The sequence below is a fragment of the Narcine bancroftii genome, chromosome 11 (genome assembly GCF_036971445.1).
Source record: "Narcine bancroftii isolate sNarBan1 chromosome 11, sNarBan1.hap1, whole genome shotgun sequence".
Lineage (NCBI taxonomy): Eukaryota > Metazoa > Chordata > Chondrichthyes > Torpediniformes > Narcinidae > Narcine > Narcine bancroftii.
The window spans coordinates 94152134-94169485 of NC_091479.1; the positions used below are offsets into that span (position 1 = coordinate 94152134).

General features: G+C 38.4%; 1 protein-coding gene across 4 annotated transcripts in view; it reads left to right on the top strand.

Moving 5' to 3' along the window:
• Window positions 1-11459, top strand: part of LOC138746150 (zinc finger C3H1 domain-containing protein-like) — a 79152-nt gene extending 67693 nt beyond the window's left edge. For 2 of the 4 annotated variants that reach the window (XM_069904060.1, XM_069904059.1), the window contains exons 29-35: window positions 206-310; window positions 429-594; window positions 2191-2291; window positions 2388-2489; window positions 2884-2926; window positions 3273-3335; window positions 3537-4507. In XM_069904060.1, coding sequence (XP_069760161.1) covers window positions 206-310; window positions 429-594; window positions 2191-2291; window positions 2388-2489; window positions 2884-2926; window positions 3273-3335; window positions 3537-3668 — 712 coding nt within the window. In that variant the 3' untranslated portion in view covers window positions 3669-4507. Of the gene's footprint in view, window positions 1-205; window positions 311-428; window positions 595-2190; window positions 2292-2387; window positions 2490-2883; window positions 2927-3272; window positions 3336-3536; window positions 4508-8849; window positions 8931-9841; window positions 9934-11004 lie in introns of those variants that run through there. The other 2 variants (XR_011346728.1, XR_011346727.1) reach the window with 2 other exon arrangements.
• The last annotated feature ends 5893 nt before the right edge of the window (window positions 11460-17352 follow it).

The following is a 17352-nucleotide window of genomic DNA, read 5'->3' on the forward strand; positions in this document are numbered from 1 at the left end:
TCATTTAATTAATTTCTTCCGTACTTCTCTCTTACCAACAACATCAAAAACATAAAAATATTTTGTGATTTCATTTGTCCGCCCCCCTCCTGAAATGTGCTGAGGCCCCCATTGAAAATGGCTGATCTAGTAGATGCATGGTCCCATCTGTTTTGTTAATCTTAAATGTTTTCCTTAATTTTTATCATACTTTGCCTTGTATTAGCTTATGGCAGTCCATTAATGCAAGCACAAAAGAAGCTGTGGACGCATTTGAAGCAGCTCTCAGTACAGTCATGCGGATTGATGTATTGAAGCAGATCTGGATGGAGTAAGTAAAGCTTGCAAAAATGAACCACTTCCTAATCTGAACACAATCACTATCTGTGACTAATGTCTTCAGTTCTTATTGTTTTCAACATAATGAAAGTTGGGTGTTTTCTCTTCAGTTATCTAGTTTTTACCAATAGCCAGCTAGTTGGGACTAAGAACAGGATCAGAGACTTCAAACTGTTTGTAGACCTGGTTCACAGATGTCTGGTCACTGTTCCAACAAGAATGCCTATCCCATTCAGCTCTGCCAAATATTGGACCAATTATGAATTTCATAATCAGGTAACTCAAACATTATTTAGGTGCCTGCCTATATTTTACTCCTACTTTGATGAAGGGCTCAAACCCAAAATATTGGTTGGCTATCTTTATTTTTGCTATACAAGGTATGCTATTTGACCTGCTGAGTTTGTCCAGCATTGTTTTTACTTCATTTACTGTGTCTGCAGACTTTCATGTTTACTCTCTAACTCGATGTTGATTTTTTTTTAAATATATCAATTAAAGCATTACTTGTGTCCCTCATTAATCTAAGCATCAGATGATTTTGTAAACCATGCATCATCAAAGCAATGCAGGCCTCACCCCATCCAAGGTATTCCCTTTGTATTATTCATTCCTATCCCATTCTCTCTGCAGCTTAAAACTACGTTTTCTCAGTTGTGATCAAGGTTTCAGTTTCCACTTTTGTTTTAGCAGCATTTTCTATTAAAGCTTATTGCAATAGAAGTTAATCTCTAAGAATTATTTTTTACATTCCTGTGATGATTAATTATATTTTTAAATGTATGACCCTCGCAAAGTGGGATCTGTCTTAATTGACGGGGAGATAATCGACGATGGATAAGGAAAATTATTCAAAGTCTTCACCAACCTGCTTAAAGTTGGGATTCATGTTTGAAATTGGTTCATTCCCAGTTTGGTAGAGACTGACAATAATTGCTGACGAGATCCTTGTATGAAGATTGATTTGGGGTTACTCTTAATCATGGATCCATCCGTCAGAAAAGAGCAAGTCTGCTTCTCAAAATCGAGAGAAAAGGCAACTTAATTAATTATCTAGATTGTTTTCTAGTTTTTCTTATTTAAGCAAATACACCTTTTCCTGAGGCAAATATTAAATCCATTTGTCTATTCATAGTGAGATTTTCTGTACAATCCCTTAAATATGTTTGATGGATCTGACTAAGGGATAGATGCTGGCCAGCTCAAACATTTTTCTATACTATAGTATTTAAGATCTTTTTAATGGGGTTGCAGAACAATACTGTTGTTGGGTTAATCATCTAAGTGTCAAGACAAATGATCTAGCAATATTGTTATTCCCTCTTTGCAGCTGGTTAACTTAAAACTTGCATTCAGAATTGTCAGTTAATGCAGAATAGAAAATTAGTGGATTCTTATTTCACACAAAGTCCTGGATCCCATGGTCGTGTAGTCAGTGCTTGACTCTTTTTCTGAAGTTGCCCAGCAAACTGATGGCTCACCTTTACTTTTTAATTTTTAATTTTTTTTAGCCATACAGCATGGTAACAGGACATTTTGGCCCATGAATTTGTGCCACCCAATTAATCAGTATGCTTCGAACAGTGGGAGGAAACCAGAGCCCCCAGAGAAAACTCATGTAGACACGGGAAGAATGTACAAACTCCTTACAGACAGCATGGGATTTGAACCTTGGTCCCAGTCACTGGCGATGTAACAGCATTGCACTAACTGTTACACTAACCATGCCACCCAAAAGGCCTTGTGATGCCTTTGTTCCCATGAATTGAACATAAACTTTTGGTGCAATATTAATTTTTGGTGTGCCTTTGAATGCTAATTTTTGGGAGGATGTCTGATATGGTCTAACTGAATTTAACAACTATTTTGCAGGTGATTTCTTTTTATCTGAGCTGCCTTCCTCAATCCCAGCATTGCAAAGCCTTGGAGAGATTCCCTTCCATGATGCCAACAAATGTTGAACTGGCATTGAGGTAAATATGTAAAAAGTTGGGTTCAGTTTTTGGAACGAAATAAATCTATGCATTGAAAGTGGAAACTGGTTTCAACTGCTTGTGTTCTTAATGCAGGATATTGGAGCAGGAGTGGAAGGAGGGTAATATTCAGCACCTCAAGTTACAATCGAAAATGTATACACATTCTCTACCAATCTGTGTGCCAATTTGGAAAATGTAATAGCATTTTTTTCTTGCTATTTTATCGTATTTAATTAGAATCTGATAAAATCTATTGTTACTAGTTCTAAATATTTGAACCATTTAAAAAAAAAAAAATTTCTATCAGATTGTCAAATTAATCGTTATCAGAAGTTAGGATTTTGGAAGCTCAAATTTTAGTTTAAAGTAGATTTGAGTTCTGATTAAGATGAAAGTCTTTTCCATTCCAATGTTCAGTGTTGAATATAGTGTAAAGTTTTCAGTGAATCATCCATAGAACATAACCACAGAATAATGCAACTGTGTCCTGAATGTGAATATTTGTATTTTGATACTATTTATATTTTATCTATGACAATTCCTAAACCTTGAAATACAACTAAGCCTGTTCTGTTTCTCTCTGCATTAGAGCCATAATTGTTGAAAGCATGTTAAGGGACCACCAAAATGAGGTATGTCCATGTGCTTTATATTTTTGGCTCTCTTCTGCAGAAATAATGTTCATGCTTTTTTTTTAAAACTAACATTTGGTTTAGCTGCAATATTTTTAAAAAAAATATTAATTATACTTCATTCCAGCATGATTTCTACCCAAAATCTTCTCAAATCTGTTTGGAAAATTTTAACCAAATGGTACTATTTATAAATTTGTTGCTCTGTTCCTCACAAAGATTCTTTGAAAACTGCTTGAATCTTTTAAAAACCTAATGCAGTTGTTGTAGCACATCTGTGTTTTTGTTTTTTCACAAATTTAGTCTTCATTCAAGTGCTCCCACTGGCTATTTGCTGTTTTTTCAGGTTCGACATCTTTATGAACAAGCTCTTCAGAAGTTACCGCTTTGGGCATCGCTATGGAAAGATGTAAAGTTGCCCACTTACGTTTATTTTTAATTTTATATAATTGAGTTTTTTTTTATAATTTTTCTGCTTACATATTATTTTGAGTTTTCTTAATTTCTGAGAGATTGTGCAGATATTTTTTAAAAAGCAACCATTTGTTCTGACAAGGTAATATTTAATTGATGACTAGGTCTTATTAAGTGCTTCCCCTGTCTCTTTCAGCAACTCTTGTTTGAAGCTTCAGAAGGAGGTAAAACTGATAATCTCAGAAAACTAGTTGCCAGGTGCCAGGAGATTGGCGTCAGCTTAGATGAGCTGTTAAATTTAAGCCCTTCCCAGAACAGAGGGCATTGATTACACAGCATAAAAGTCTTACCACACCCTCCATGTTAAGAGGTGGCTCTTCAAGACCTGGCTCCTCTGTAGCTGATGTCTGCAGATGCAGGTAGTAATGAGTGGAGATGCACTTGTCCACCAACGCTCTACTCTTCGTGGTCAAATCCCATTGGAGTTTACGCACAGTGACCCAAAGCAAGATCCATGAACTCCTACTTGGCCACTCAGGGCCCTGTCAGATTCTCGTAGCATCACGTCCGTAAGTATGGTACTTCAAAATGATGATCCTTTTTCTTTATTAATGTTTGTCTTTGGTCTTGGCGCAAACTGATGCATGTAAAATTGGCTAAATTTCGTGCAGTTTTATGCACATAAGTAGGGCAATTTTTTTTATCCCCTCCCCATGTTAAATTTCTTTTGAGATTTTTTTTATTGCAGGTTCAAAAGCAGCAGGTTTCAAAGAAAAAGTGTTATTGCCATGGCACAAAGTCCAAAGTGACTGTTTGCCTGGTGAAGATTCCAGGAGGGGTGGCATATTGCCCTTTCTTGTATATTCAGTGTGGTGGACTTGCTGCTGCAGGGACTCTGTTTTATGTATTAACGTACTTGAAGACTGAGACCTTTTGCAGTGGAAAAGTTGGAACACTAAAAATTTATGCATGCCAGTGCATCAGATTTTGAGGCTGGTCAAAATTTATGTGCAATCTTGGTTTGTGAAAAATTATTTATTTTATGGTTTAAACAAAACTTGAAGAATGATAAGTATTTGACAAATAAACTTTTGTACTAAATAGTTACTTTGTAAGTATTCTTATACGTGTTTATATTTGAGTATTTTCAATACATGCTTTATCAAAAAATAAGCTTGTTGTCTTTCTTCCAAAATCTTGAATTACTGGATATCTCAATGTGGATAAAATGATTTGAGTGACAGTTGCCATAATAATTGTTGAAATCAGAAATCGCATAAAATTGTCTTAAATGTGTAGCTTGTACATGAATCAATTTTGTGCAGTTTTTGATGACAATATTAGTTGGCAAGGATTTGAAATCATTAAGGCAAATCTAAGTTGCTTTCACATCCAGTGTGCTATTTACGACACGTTTGTACCGTACTTGTAAAACAACAGCCATTTTGCATCCAGCAAGTCCCAACAGTGATATGAGTGAGGTGTTCATCCAATTTGAGTAGGACTTCAGGAGATTTTTTTTCCTGTTCTTTTTCAAATCAAAGCAAAGTTTTGAATTTCTAGTTTTTCCACACTGGAAATGTCCCAGAATGCTTCACAGAAAAAATAAATACTTTTACAAGCGCAGACACTGTTGCCATATAGAATCATAGTTACACGGCAGCAAAAATGCCATTTGGCCTCATTCGTCCATGCACATCAAGTTACCTACCTGAACAAGTCTGAATCCCTGCATATGATTCGTATCTCTCGAAACCTTTTCAATTTGTGTCTTCTCTCTTTCTTTGGCTTGGCTTCGCGGACGAAGATTTATGGAGGGGGTAAATGTCCACGTCAACTGCAGGCTCGTTGCGATTTGTGTCGAAATGATATTTAAATACCATAATTATACCTGCCACTACCGCTTCCATTAGCAGTTTGTTCCACAAACCCGCAATGCTCTCTGAAAAATGCTACCCCTCCAGTCCATTTTAAATCCTTCCCCTCTCAACTTAAATCTGTGCCCTCGCCTTTTATATTCCCCTGCCCTGGGATAAGGAACTGTGATCAATCATGTTACCTATGCCCCTCGTGATTTTGTCATTCTTTGGGACACAAAAGTGCTGGAGAAACTCAGCAGGTCATGCAGCGTCCATAGAGAATGAAAGGCACTTAATGTTATCTTGTACTTGACAGAGTTAAATTCCTTTGCTATTCCTTCTCCCAATTTCACAGTGTTGATCTCAATCCTGTTGTAATCTTAGACAACCTTCTTCATGGACCACTATACCTTCAATTTTGGTGTTTTTTGTAAACTTTCTAACCATGCAACTGCATTCTCATCCAAACCATGAATATAGATGGTAAATAACAGAACCAAGCCCTTGGGCATGCCATGATTCATTCATAGGCCTTGGATCAGGCCTGAAATGTTGGTAATATATCTTTGCCTCCTATGGACACTGCAAGACTGCCTGAGTTCCTCCAGCATTTCTGTGTTTTTACTTCAATCTGGAAAAAGAACATTCCTCTTGCACCCTCTATACTCATTATACCAAAGCAATTTTGTATCCATTTGACCACCTTATTGTGTTCCTACCTTCTGGACCAGCCTACTGTGAAGGACCTTGTCAAAGATCTTGCTGAAGTTCATATAGACAGCATCAACCTTCCTACCCTCATCAATACTCTTCATCACATCTTAAAAAATGTACAATCATATTTGTGGCACACCTCTCATACCCCAAGTTGTCCTGACTATCCCAAATCCATCCTTACCTCGTCCCTCAGAATCTTCTCCAATAACTTTGCCACCATTGATGTTGGGCTCACAGGTCACAAAAAGCAGAGTAACAATGGTTTTGTAATCTTTGTGCTGTTACATGGGGGATAAATATTTCAAAATAGTCCCACAAGGACTCATTGAAGAGGAGAAACAAGCCCGCATTTAATGTTTCATCTTCGCGTTCCTGAATCAGAGCAGGCATGTATCCAGAGCAGTAGTCTGTTAGACATACAATGGAAACATTTGTTTAATGAAAATCTGAGATTTCATGCTTCCAGTGGTCAATTGGGCCATGTTGAGCCAAGATTGTTCACGGGTTTGAGAGATCCAACACTATGGGTACTGTAAGCATGCCTAAATGACTGCATTGAGTTGTGAAAACCACAACAGAAGTCGCATCCATCCACAATGGTGATAGAAGAATCTGCAATCAGAAATATTCCCACAAACTGCTTTAAAATCAAATACTGTACAAGCTTCTGATACTGGAAACCTAAAATTCAAATTGCCAGAAATGTTCAACAGGTCTGATTGCATTTGGAAAGGTAGTATATATTCAACTTGTGCTTATCATTTTGCAAAATTGGAGTGCAAAGAGCAGCACTAAATCTATTTTAGTCCTCTAACTTGACCGCATGATGTTTTTTTTTCCGGATACAGTAAGTCCTTGAATGACACCATTTCATTCCATACCGTTTCGTTATAACGTTAAGAAAAAAAATTAAAATACCACAGTATTTTTCCACTCTATAAAATTGGTTTCTTTTATCATCATTTCACTCAAAGTTGCACTTTTCATGAACCTATCAACAATACTAAGTGAGGACCTGCTGAACCTACCTCCAGTAAATATGCTATTTGGACAAGTTATCAGTGAATACAACTTTCACTTGGGCTGTTGATACAATACTGTGAGGTTTTCCATCGTCCATTTCAATGGCACCGTTTGTCAGAGAAGGAGCACGGCATCACATACAACTCAGATTCCTTTTTGTGCTTGTGAGGCAGAATTTACCACTTTTTGACATTGCAAAAAAACTTGACTCAACAAACAAATTGAGGTAGCTGCTGTTCCTGAATCTGGTAGTGCAAGTCTTGTGGCACCTATACCTTTTTCCTGTTGGGAGCAATGAGAACAGAGGTGAGTGGTGTGAATCCTTGATGATTGCGGCGACTTTCTGACAGCAACATACCCTTTAGATATTCTCTAGGGTGGCAGCGTTTTACCCATGATGTCCAGGGCTATGATCACTATCTTTTGGAGGGCAGTGCTTTACACTCGGGTATTAGTGTCTCCATACCAGTCCATTGGTCTGCAGACTTTCCACCACACATCTAGAGAAATTTGCCAGAAGGCCATTTTAAAACCCTTACTGGTGGAAACATAGTACGTAAAAGCAAGACCATCATCACACATTGTAGTGTCAAGGGCAGTGTCGCATTCATTTCTGGGTGCCATACTTCAGAAAGCAACTGAGGCCTTGGAAAGGATGCAGAAAAGATTACCAAAATAGTCCTATTGTTGATGAGCCTCCTGTTGAGATTGAAACTGGGAATATTTTAGCTATAAGCTATAAAGGTGATTTGATGGTGGCCAGTATTGCATATGGCTTACAAAGCAAGTGAAGCGGAATTTTCCAGTGGCAGAGTGTAATTGGTGATGAGATCATCTACCAGTCATTCTCAGTGGGGGACACAGCAAATTTCAGCAAAAGCCTTGTTTTCTTTTCACCTCACGTAACATAAATGTTTTTGTTTCTCATGTAGTCTGAGAGAAATACAGAGGAAGCCAAATTTTGACTATTGCACAAGGAAAGGGTCCTGTAAACTTTGAGCAGTCTGAGGGGAGCCGTAGTGAAAAAACAATTGAGAATGGCTGACCTAACAAAGGTCTGCAGACACTGGTTAAAGTAAAAACAATGCTGGAGAAACATTTTCATACCTTGATGAAGGGCTTAAGCTCAAAACGTTGGTTATGTATCTTAATCTTTGCTCTATAAAGTACACGGACCTGCTGAGTTTCTCCACCATTTTTTTTAACAATTTAGCAAAGGTAATTGGTAGGATAACCAAGGTAATATGGAGAAACTTGCAGTCCAAATTCTAATCTGAAGTAAATTGTTTGAAAATTTATGGGGCCCCTTCTCTGTGATGAGGACATGATAAATATTCATATTGTAAAAAAAATATTAAAAAGGAAATGAGCTGTGATATTGGATAATTAATTCATTGGTTCTGCTTAAGAACCAGCAGAAGCATGTGTTGAATGGGTTCCAATGTATTTAATACATGTGGAGTTGAGGTAAAATAAGGATGGTAAATGTTCTAATGAGGCCATTTTAAAACTAGTTACTATTGAACTTCATTATAGCCTCCACTCCAGAACCAAGCTTGTTCCAATTAGTCATTTAGCTCCAGATGTTGCTTGTGTAGGTAGCTACCTGAAGGCTAACGTCCAAATAAGAACTGACTCAGTCACCAAAGTATAAAAGAAAATGGGCCTTGTATTTGACATCTGTAAAGCATTGTCTCACTCTCTCTCTACCACTCCAGTTCCATTGCTGTATAAGATCTCTGACAAAAAAGGACAATGACTATACCTGGTCATCTACCACTTGCATGAATGACCTATGTTAATGCCTTCATTTTGCCAGCACAATCTGGCTATGCGAGGGGGAAAAATGTTTTTTTAAGTCAAACTCATGGTCTGTTAGTGGTAATCCATGCCCTCCTGGATGCTTCCAGATATGGACTTCCTACAGTAGGCACCTTGGAGCACTGAAAAGAAAACAAAACTATCTACAAAATCTTAAAAACATTGGCAAGGTAAGTGAACCAATGTGGTTCCCAGGCCACCATCCCCAGCTCCATGGCCCTAATACATGCAAGACATGAAAGGGTGTGTCAGACTATTTGCAGGCCCAATACCAAACTAAAACAAGTATTCTTTCCTTGAAGCTCAGAGTATGTAACATTCTCATTAACATGGATTTTCTCTGGCTCTTTCATGCTTGGAATAAAATGCATTGAACATGCACATGACTATATATTCAACATCTTTTAGCAGAATAGTTCATAGAGAAAAGATATTGTAATTTCCTTCAAAATGACATTTGCAATAACTGGCTAAAAAGTATAGAAAATAGCCTTTAGAAAATAAATAAAATTTCCAGAAGTCTAAACTTCCATAATTTACTATTATCTGCAAAATATCTGAAACCTTTTTTGAAATTTTGTTCATTGAAAATCTGGATAAAATGCATAATGAATATTTTAAGACAGTGGATTCTAATGGGAACAGTGCACTATTCTTTTTCATGAAAAGTTGATCCTTCTCTCAAAGAAGGATACCCAAAGAGTCAGTGGCATTATACTGTATTGTGAAAATTGTAAACTGAATGTTGGGAATAGATTCAAATTCTGACTGCACAGATACAACTAGATGAAACAGCATTTCTCCAGACCACACTGCGTACATGCACAAACATAATCACAAATGTACATAAAGATATAAATATTTTGAATAATTTACTCAATTCATCAATCTCGCAGCCTGTGGATATAACCTATTTATAGTCCAGCAGTTCTGATTCTGATGCTCCTACATCTTCCTGGTGGTGATAGGTCAAAGAAACTGATAGATGGAAAAGGTCCCTAATAATTATTTGAATCCTGTTTAAGCAATGCTCCTGGTGAATTTTGTCATTTACATCGACATTTATTTCTTACTTTCAAAGGTGGGAAGATTGTGGAGTCTATAGGATAGAGATTACTTATCAAGGAGGGCCATGTGGAGTGACCTGCCACCATCTTCCAGTGCACTTGTAGGGTATGGAGCTTTTGTGATGTAACCGGCTTTCCGATTATTTCCCCCCCCCCCCCCCTCCAACACACACCTTTTTATCTGATAATGCTTTTTTTTTAATTTGCACTACTTAGTATTGTGTCACTCAAGTTGAATTTGCAGTACTCCCAGCATGTTCAGATTTTACTCCTTGACCTGTAATTTCTTTAATTGCATTACATAATGGATAACACTGTGGAAAAATCAAAATTGTACCTTATAATGGATAAATTATAGCCTGGCGAATAACATAAAATTGAATCTGAAACAAATCTGTTTTGAGCACCATTGATCAAGTTTTTTTTAAATCATCTGATTGGATGAGTACAACCTAATAAAAAAGCGTTCTCCAGTCTTTGGTGCAAAACACAACCAGACAACACAGATGCAGCCAAGCAATACATGCAGGACGAATTATGTATGTGTAAAAATAAATCTTGGAATCTTGGATGATTAGTATGAGCAGTTCATTTGGTCTTTCATCATTCTGACTTACCACGGGAAGATGCTGTTTCTCAGTCTGGTGGTGCTGGTCCGATACTCCTATCTCTCTTCCCCAATGGGAGTATAAAGATGTGGGGTGGAAAGGGTCCTCAATGATATTGTGTGCCCCTTTCAGGTGACAAACCCAGTGGATCACATCATTGTGGGGTAGGGAGACCCCAGTGATCTCTGCCACTCTTGTGGTCCTGCAGATTGAACTCCAATCCAATTCTCTACCGCAATTGTACCACACGCACTGATGCAGCTGGCCAGGACGTTATCAATAGAGCTCTTGCAGGTTGACTTGATGGTGGCCAATAGCCTTGCCTGCTTTAATCTTCTCAGGAAGTGCTGTTGCGCCTTCCTGACAAGTGAGGAGATGTGTGTCCACGATAGATCAGTTGCAAAGTTATTTCTTCTCTTATCTTACTCAGTGCAGGGGGAATACGCGAGGTCTGAATGAAGTGTGACAGAATTGAAGTGAAAGAAAATGGGCAGCTCCAGGTTTTGCTTGTGTGTAAAACAGGTGTTCCAACAAAGTGATCACTCAACTGCTTTTGGTCTCCCCTGCAGATGGAATGTTTGGTGACCTCAGACAATGGGAAGAAAAGATAACAGGAACTTCATCAGAATTGTGAACTTTTTTTGGAAAGTTGTGGTGGAATAAAAATATCTCATCAATTGAAGGCTTGGATACTCAGCCTAGTTAAATTACCCTTGGGCCAAACAAGATGACAGACAAATGACCAAAAATCCTATCTGTCTTGTTCCTTAATATCATCGCTGAAGGAAATACTTGTGTCAAAACAACTGATGAGAGTGTGGAATATTGGAAATTATGTTTAGCTGGCTTCGCCAAACCAAGTTTTAGAAATGAAGTGCTTGCTATTAGCGATTCCCCTGTGTATTTTTGGCTTATGGTGTTCTGAAGTGACTCGAGAATAATTTAGCCACAAACTTTGCCATTTGTCAACAGGCCAGCCACTTATTATTCATTTTTTTCCACAAAGCAAATAAACAGAAAATGAAAAATGATTGTAATGAAGGTGCATCTCTTCCTCCCAACCACAAGATTAAGGAGCTGAATTAGACCATTCAGCTCACCATAGAATATTACAGCACAGAAACTGTCCCTTCAGCATTTCTAGTCTGGGCTGATCATTTTTCTGCCTAGTCCCACTGATCTACACCCAGTCTGTAGCCCTCTATACCTCTCCCATCCATGTACCTGTCCAAATTCTTATATGTTAAAATTTTAGCCTGCATTCACCACTTCAGCTGGCAGCTCATTCCACACTCCCACCACTCTCTGCATGAAGAATCATGAAAATCTGTAGACACTGGTCCAAATAAAAATACAAAATGCTGTAGAAGCTCAACCGGTCAAACAGGGTCCTTTACGTAGCAAAGGTTAAAATGCATAACTGACTTCATCAAGAGCTCAAGCCTGGGATGTCGGTTATGTATTTTGACCTTTGCTACATAAAGGACACTATTTGATCTGCTCGGCTTCTCCAGCATTTTGTGTTTTTACCTCACTCTCTGTGAAGAAGTTCCCCCTAAACTTATCCCCCTTAACCCACATCCTCTAGTTTGTATCTCACCTACCCTCGGTGGTAAAAGCCTACTTATATGTACTCTGTTATACCCCTCATGGTTTTAAATACCACGATCAAATCTCCCCTCATTCTTTTATGCTCAGGGAAAAAGTCCTATCCTGTTTAACCTTTCCCTGTAACTCAGTCCCTGAAGTCCCGGACACATCCTAGTAAATATTCATTTAGTCTACTCTGCCTTTTAAATCATGGCTGATGTATTTTTTTTTCACTCAACCCCATTCTCCTGCCTTCTCCCCATAACCTTTGATACCCATGCTCATCCAAATAGAATTTCAAATAATGATCATTATTTGCTTGTTCATTAAGTCTTCCCTGTACTATTAAATCATTGAATAACGTTAAATTTATAAACAAAAAAAACTTGTTGACATCCCCAGGACTCGCAGACTTAAACACAAATGCAAGCAATGTCAGGAGTACACACTTGGCATCACATACAACACTGAGATTGTATTTCCTGTGGGCAAGGCACTTATTGGTGGTGCAAAAAAAAATATCTCATGAGCATATGTAAACAAATAACAAAAAGTAAACAACTGACTGTGCAATAGAGGGGAAAAAAAACTAAGTGCAAAAGGAAGAGTCCTTAAATCAGTTCCTAATTAAGTTTGTTGACCTCTTTCCTGATGGCAGCAGTGAGAACAGAGCACGTGCTGGGTGGTGTGGATCCTTGATGATTGGGGCTGCTCTTTCACAGGAGCATTCCCTGTAGATGTCAATAGTGGGAAGGGTTTTGCCTGTCATGTCCTGGGCTGTGTACCCTATCTTTTGCAGGGATTTATGCTCAGGGGTATTGGTGTCCCCATATCAGACGATGATGCGGCCGGTCAGCACACTTTACACCACCTCTGTAGAAATTTGCCAGGGTTTCTGATGCCATACCAAACCTTCACAAACTTCTGAGGAAATAGAGGCATTGATGTGCTTTTTTCCTGATGCTATTAGTGTGTTGGGTCCAGGAAAGGTTGGCTCTTATAAGCTTATACTGAAGCCTTGGGGAACTCAAGTTCTGATCGTTCAACAATGAGAACTATTTATTTTTATATAACCACAACATTTTTTTTTAAAAGATGTATTTACTCCATTTAATTAATTCCTTTGGATTTGGATTCTATGTTTTTAGGGTTTTACCCAGAGTACTGAATAAAGTAATTACTAAGTACCTTGCTGTTCCTCCCCAACCCCCTCCCCCCAAAAAAAACTGTTGATTGTTGTCCAGTTACCCTTTTCATGTAATAAATAAGATTGAATCCCATCTTTTGGAAAAAAGATGGATCCTAATGTTTCACTTTCCTGGCCAGTATGTAAATATATAAACAATTATTTAAATTGCTGAATAGTTTATTGCCACGAGTACCAAAATGCAGTGAAAAACTTTGTTCAGCGAGCTCTCAAGCAGGCAAGATATTGTACAAATGGTAGTGCATTAATGAAAATAAACATGTAGGGGATTTAAAATAAAACATTGTGTGACGCAGGACAAAAGAACAAGGTAAAGTGTTAAAGATAAAGGTACTGTTGAACAGAACAAAGCACCATCTTTTACCAATGAGAGGTGTATGCAACGATCTGATAACAGCAGGATATAAACTCCTTTAATCTGGAGGTCTGTGTCTTTAAATTCATACATCTTCTGCCTGTCAGGAAGGGGGTGAAAAGCATGTGACTGGGGTGGGATGTATCCTTTAATATGTTGTCCTCTTTCCAGAGGCAGTGGGAGGTAAAAATGGAGTCAACAAAGGGGAGTTGAGGTTGTGTGATGGCCTGAGCTGCATATTCAACTTTGTAGTTCCTTTTGGTTTTGGTACTTTCTATTTTACTTTTGATGAAAAACCGGTAATGGGCACCTGACTGGGGGAATGCTGAATTTTCTTAGGCTTCTGAGGAAGTAGAGGTGAGGGTGCACTTTCTTGGCCAATGTGGTTGGATTGTGACATTTAGAGTAGCCGTTTTTGCATCATTCATCATTCAATATAAATATTGTTTTATTTCTTGTTTCTTTTCAAACTACATAGATTGGGGATTTGGCCCACAAGGACAATTCCAGCTGTGAGGACAATGCCATCAATGCCATTCCCCACATATTTCCCTGTTACCTATTCTTTCACACATACCTCTCAACACCACCCTCCACCCGATTCTCCCACCAGCCATCGACAAGGGGTATTTAGTGTACCCAATTAATCTACATCCTTTGGATGTGGGAGGAACCCTGCACAGACCTGGAAGAGCGTATGAACATACAGAGCAGGGCATCAGATACTAGAATCAAGCTCAATCAGAATCTCCCAGGCCGAAGTGCACTGATGGATTAGGTGTATATTCCAGCTAATGTTTTGGTGCTGAGACTTCGAAGCAATGTTAAATAAGGCCTTGTCCTGCAGAACAAATTTTAGTGATCTTATGACGCTCTTTGAAGTAAAAATAAGTTCATAAATGTTGTATCAGTCAAAACCACCAAATTCTTTTCATTGCTGCCTCCCGACAATGCAAATTTAGTTACTTCATATATTGAATGAGTAAACCCTTTTGGTATGTGTTAATTAATGCAGGAATAATCTTGCATCTTTGCATAACATTATCAAGCTATTTTTTTAATATGATTGAAATGTTTGTCTCCACCCCTCCATTTGGAAGTCCTTTTCATGTACTGGTGGTTTTTGTGGGGTGGGGGAAACCTTAAAGAAATCATTCCCAGAGTAGCCAGCTTTTGGAAATTCTTCATACAAAACTGGATCCTCTGCATCTAATTGCACACTTTAAAGTTGCCTCTGAATTAAACATCTTTACTTTTCATGATCTTTCATGTCTCTCAGATCATCTTCTCTTGGTAATATTTTCTTAAAACCAACCACAATCTCTTTCCCTAACTTAAATCTCCCGCATGGTATTTGCCTCATGGCCGAAGGCAATTCCTCAAGGAAGAAGAATGTCTCATTTGTTTCTTGGCGGTCATTGCCGAACACAATCTTCAAGATGTAGCGTCGATATATTTGATCACAATTTTCTCTGTTATTTAGTTGCTTGCACTAAATATTTTCTTGATGCTGTGACTTGTTACCCTGTGTTACTCCAGCATTACTGTCACCTTCGCCAATGGCTGTCTCAATATCATTTATAGATCATGTGGAATTCAGTTGTATGTCTTTGCATTAAATAGATATGCATTTGAAGTTATGTAGATCTGTAAATGATATTGAAATAGTCATGGGTGAAAGACATGATTTTCCTTCCACTTCCCACAGTCAATTGTGTTACTCCAGATCTGTGGGCATTGGACTCAGAGAAACAAAATAATCATGAAGAGAAAACTTGTAAGGGTTAAGGAAATGAGGGTGGAGCAGCGGAACCTTCTTTTTGGTGTCTATTGACACTCTCTGTGATGGTCAGTGCCTCATAAATCTCCCCATTTCTAATTCAATAATCTGATTTTTTTTAAAAATAGCTGAATGGAGGAATAATTTTGAGCTTGTTTACAACATCTTGGGCTTCCAACTCACTTGCAGCAAAGGAGTTGAATTTACTTGCTGTGTTTTGCCTCTGGAACAGTGTGTGGCTTCTATTATCCCTTCTGAATATTTTGACGCAGCAGTTACTTTGTACTGAAATTTAAGTAGAGTTTCCGGATCAGTTTACTTTGTCTTATTAATGGTACCCATTGCCTTACTTGGTAGTAGTACCCATCTGAATGGCAAGTTTGTCTGTTCAATTCTAAAAGGTAGACATACCACAGGGGAGATGTGAGGGTGCATTGCACTATTGGGGTCATTGCCTTTCAGTTGAGAAATTGAATCAAAGTACAGTAAAATCCCTAGTATCCAGCTCCTATGGGTAACAGGCATTTTACTGTACTAGGTCCTCTCCAAAAGAGTGACATAGGTTTATTACGGAGATCCTATTTGACCTGGCCATTGTTTAACTCTAACCCAACACCCTTCTGGCCATATCAAATTGGTGTTTGTCAGTACATGTGATTTATAAATTGTCTGCTATACTTACTACATCATAACAGTGACTGCATTTCAAAAGTACTTAATTGGCTGGGTAAAGTGCTTTGGCATAGAAATCGTACAATTTAAAAAGACATACTTTTCTAGTTCTCTTTATTAATACTTATTAACAGTTTTGAAAATCATCCCCATTAAAACCTATATTGTTAAGAAGAATTTTATTGTTGGTGTCGGTTTACTTGTTAGGAATGCAAAATTAAGAAATGGCAAATAATTTTATTTCCTAACTATATGTTGTGTGCTTTGTAAACAGGCTAACTTCACCCAAGCCAGAAGGAATGTGTTTTTTGTCTGACTTTACTACAGTTCTGTTCAATTAATTTCTGTAAAGATTTTTGTTTAAGTAAAAGGAATTCTCTGCATTGGAATTATCCCAAAGGTTTCCTCTCCTGTGATCATTGTAAACAGCAGAAATCCATGTTGTTAACTCGCTATTTGCACTGCTGACACTTCCGGAAGTATATGTCATGCATCGCTGACCTCGTCATCCAAGGATTGTCATATAGCTTTGCTTCAGGAATCTTGTGAAGAGGTTTGGCACATTTTAAAAGAGGGTCACTTTGACTTCCATACTTCTGTGTTAATTGGGTTCCCTTTGATCTATTCAGATTGCTTGCTTATGGAAGTGAGTGCTTTAATCTGGCAGTATGACTCATTTGATTTAGTCCTGGAGGGAGTTGACAACCACAGCCTTTGAACAGAAGGTGCATGAAGGCACAAAAGTCTAATTGAACCACAGAAAGTCTTGTTTTCCCCATTAATATTTGCTAATCCACATGACGAGAGTATGGTTTGAAATTGAAGAACTATTAGGTTGTTGGAAGAACAAAAGAAACTAACAACATAGCTATTCTTTGGCTTGGCTTCGCGGACGAAGATTTATGGAGGGGGTAAATGTCCACGTCTGCTGCAGGCTCGTTGGTGACTGACAAGTCTGAAGCGGGACAGGCAGGCAAGGTTGCAGCGGTTGCAAGGGAAAATTGGTGGGTTGGGGTTGGGTTTTTCCTCCTTTGTTTTTTGTCAGTGAGGTGGGCTCTGCTGTCTTCTTCAAAGGAGGTTGCTGCCCGACAAACTGTGAGGCGCCAAGATGCACGGTTTGAGGCGATATCAGCCCACTGGCGGTGGTCAATGTGGCAGGCACCAAGAGATTTCTTTAGGCAGTCCTTGTACCTCTTCTTTGGTGCATCTCTGTCTCAGTGGCCAGTGGAGAACACGCCATATAAAATGATCTTGGGAAGGCGATGGTCCTCCATTCTGAAGACGTGACCTACCCAGCGCAGTTGGATCTTCAG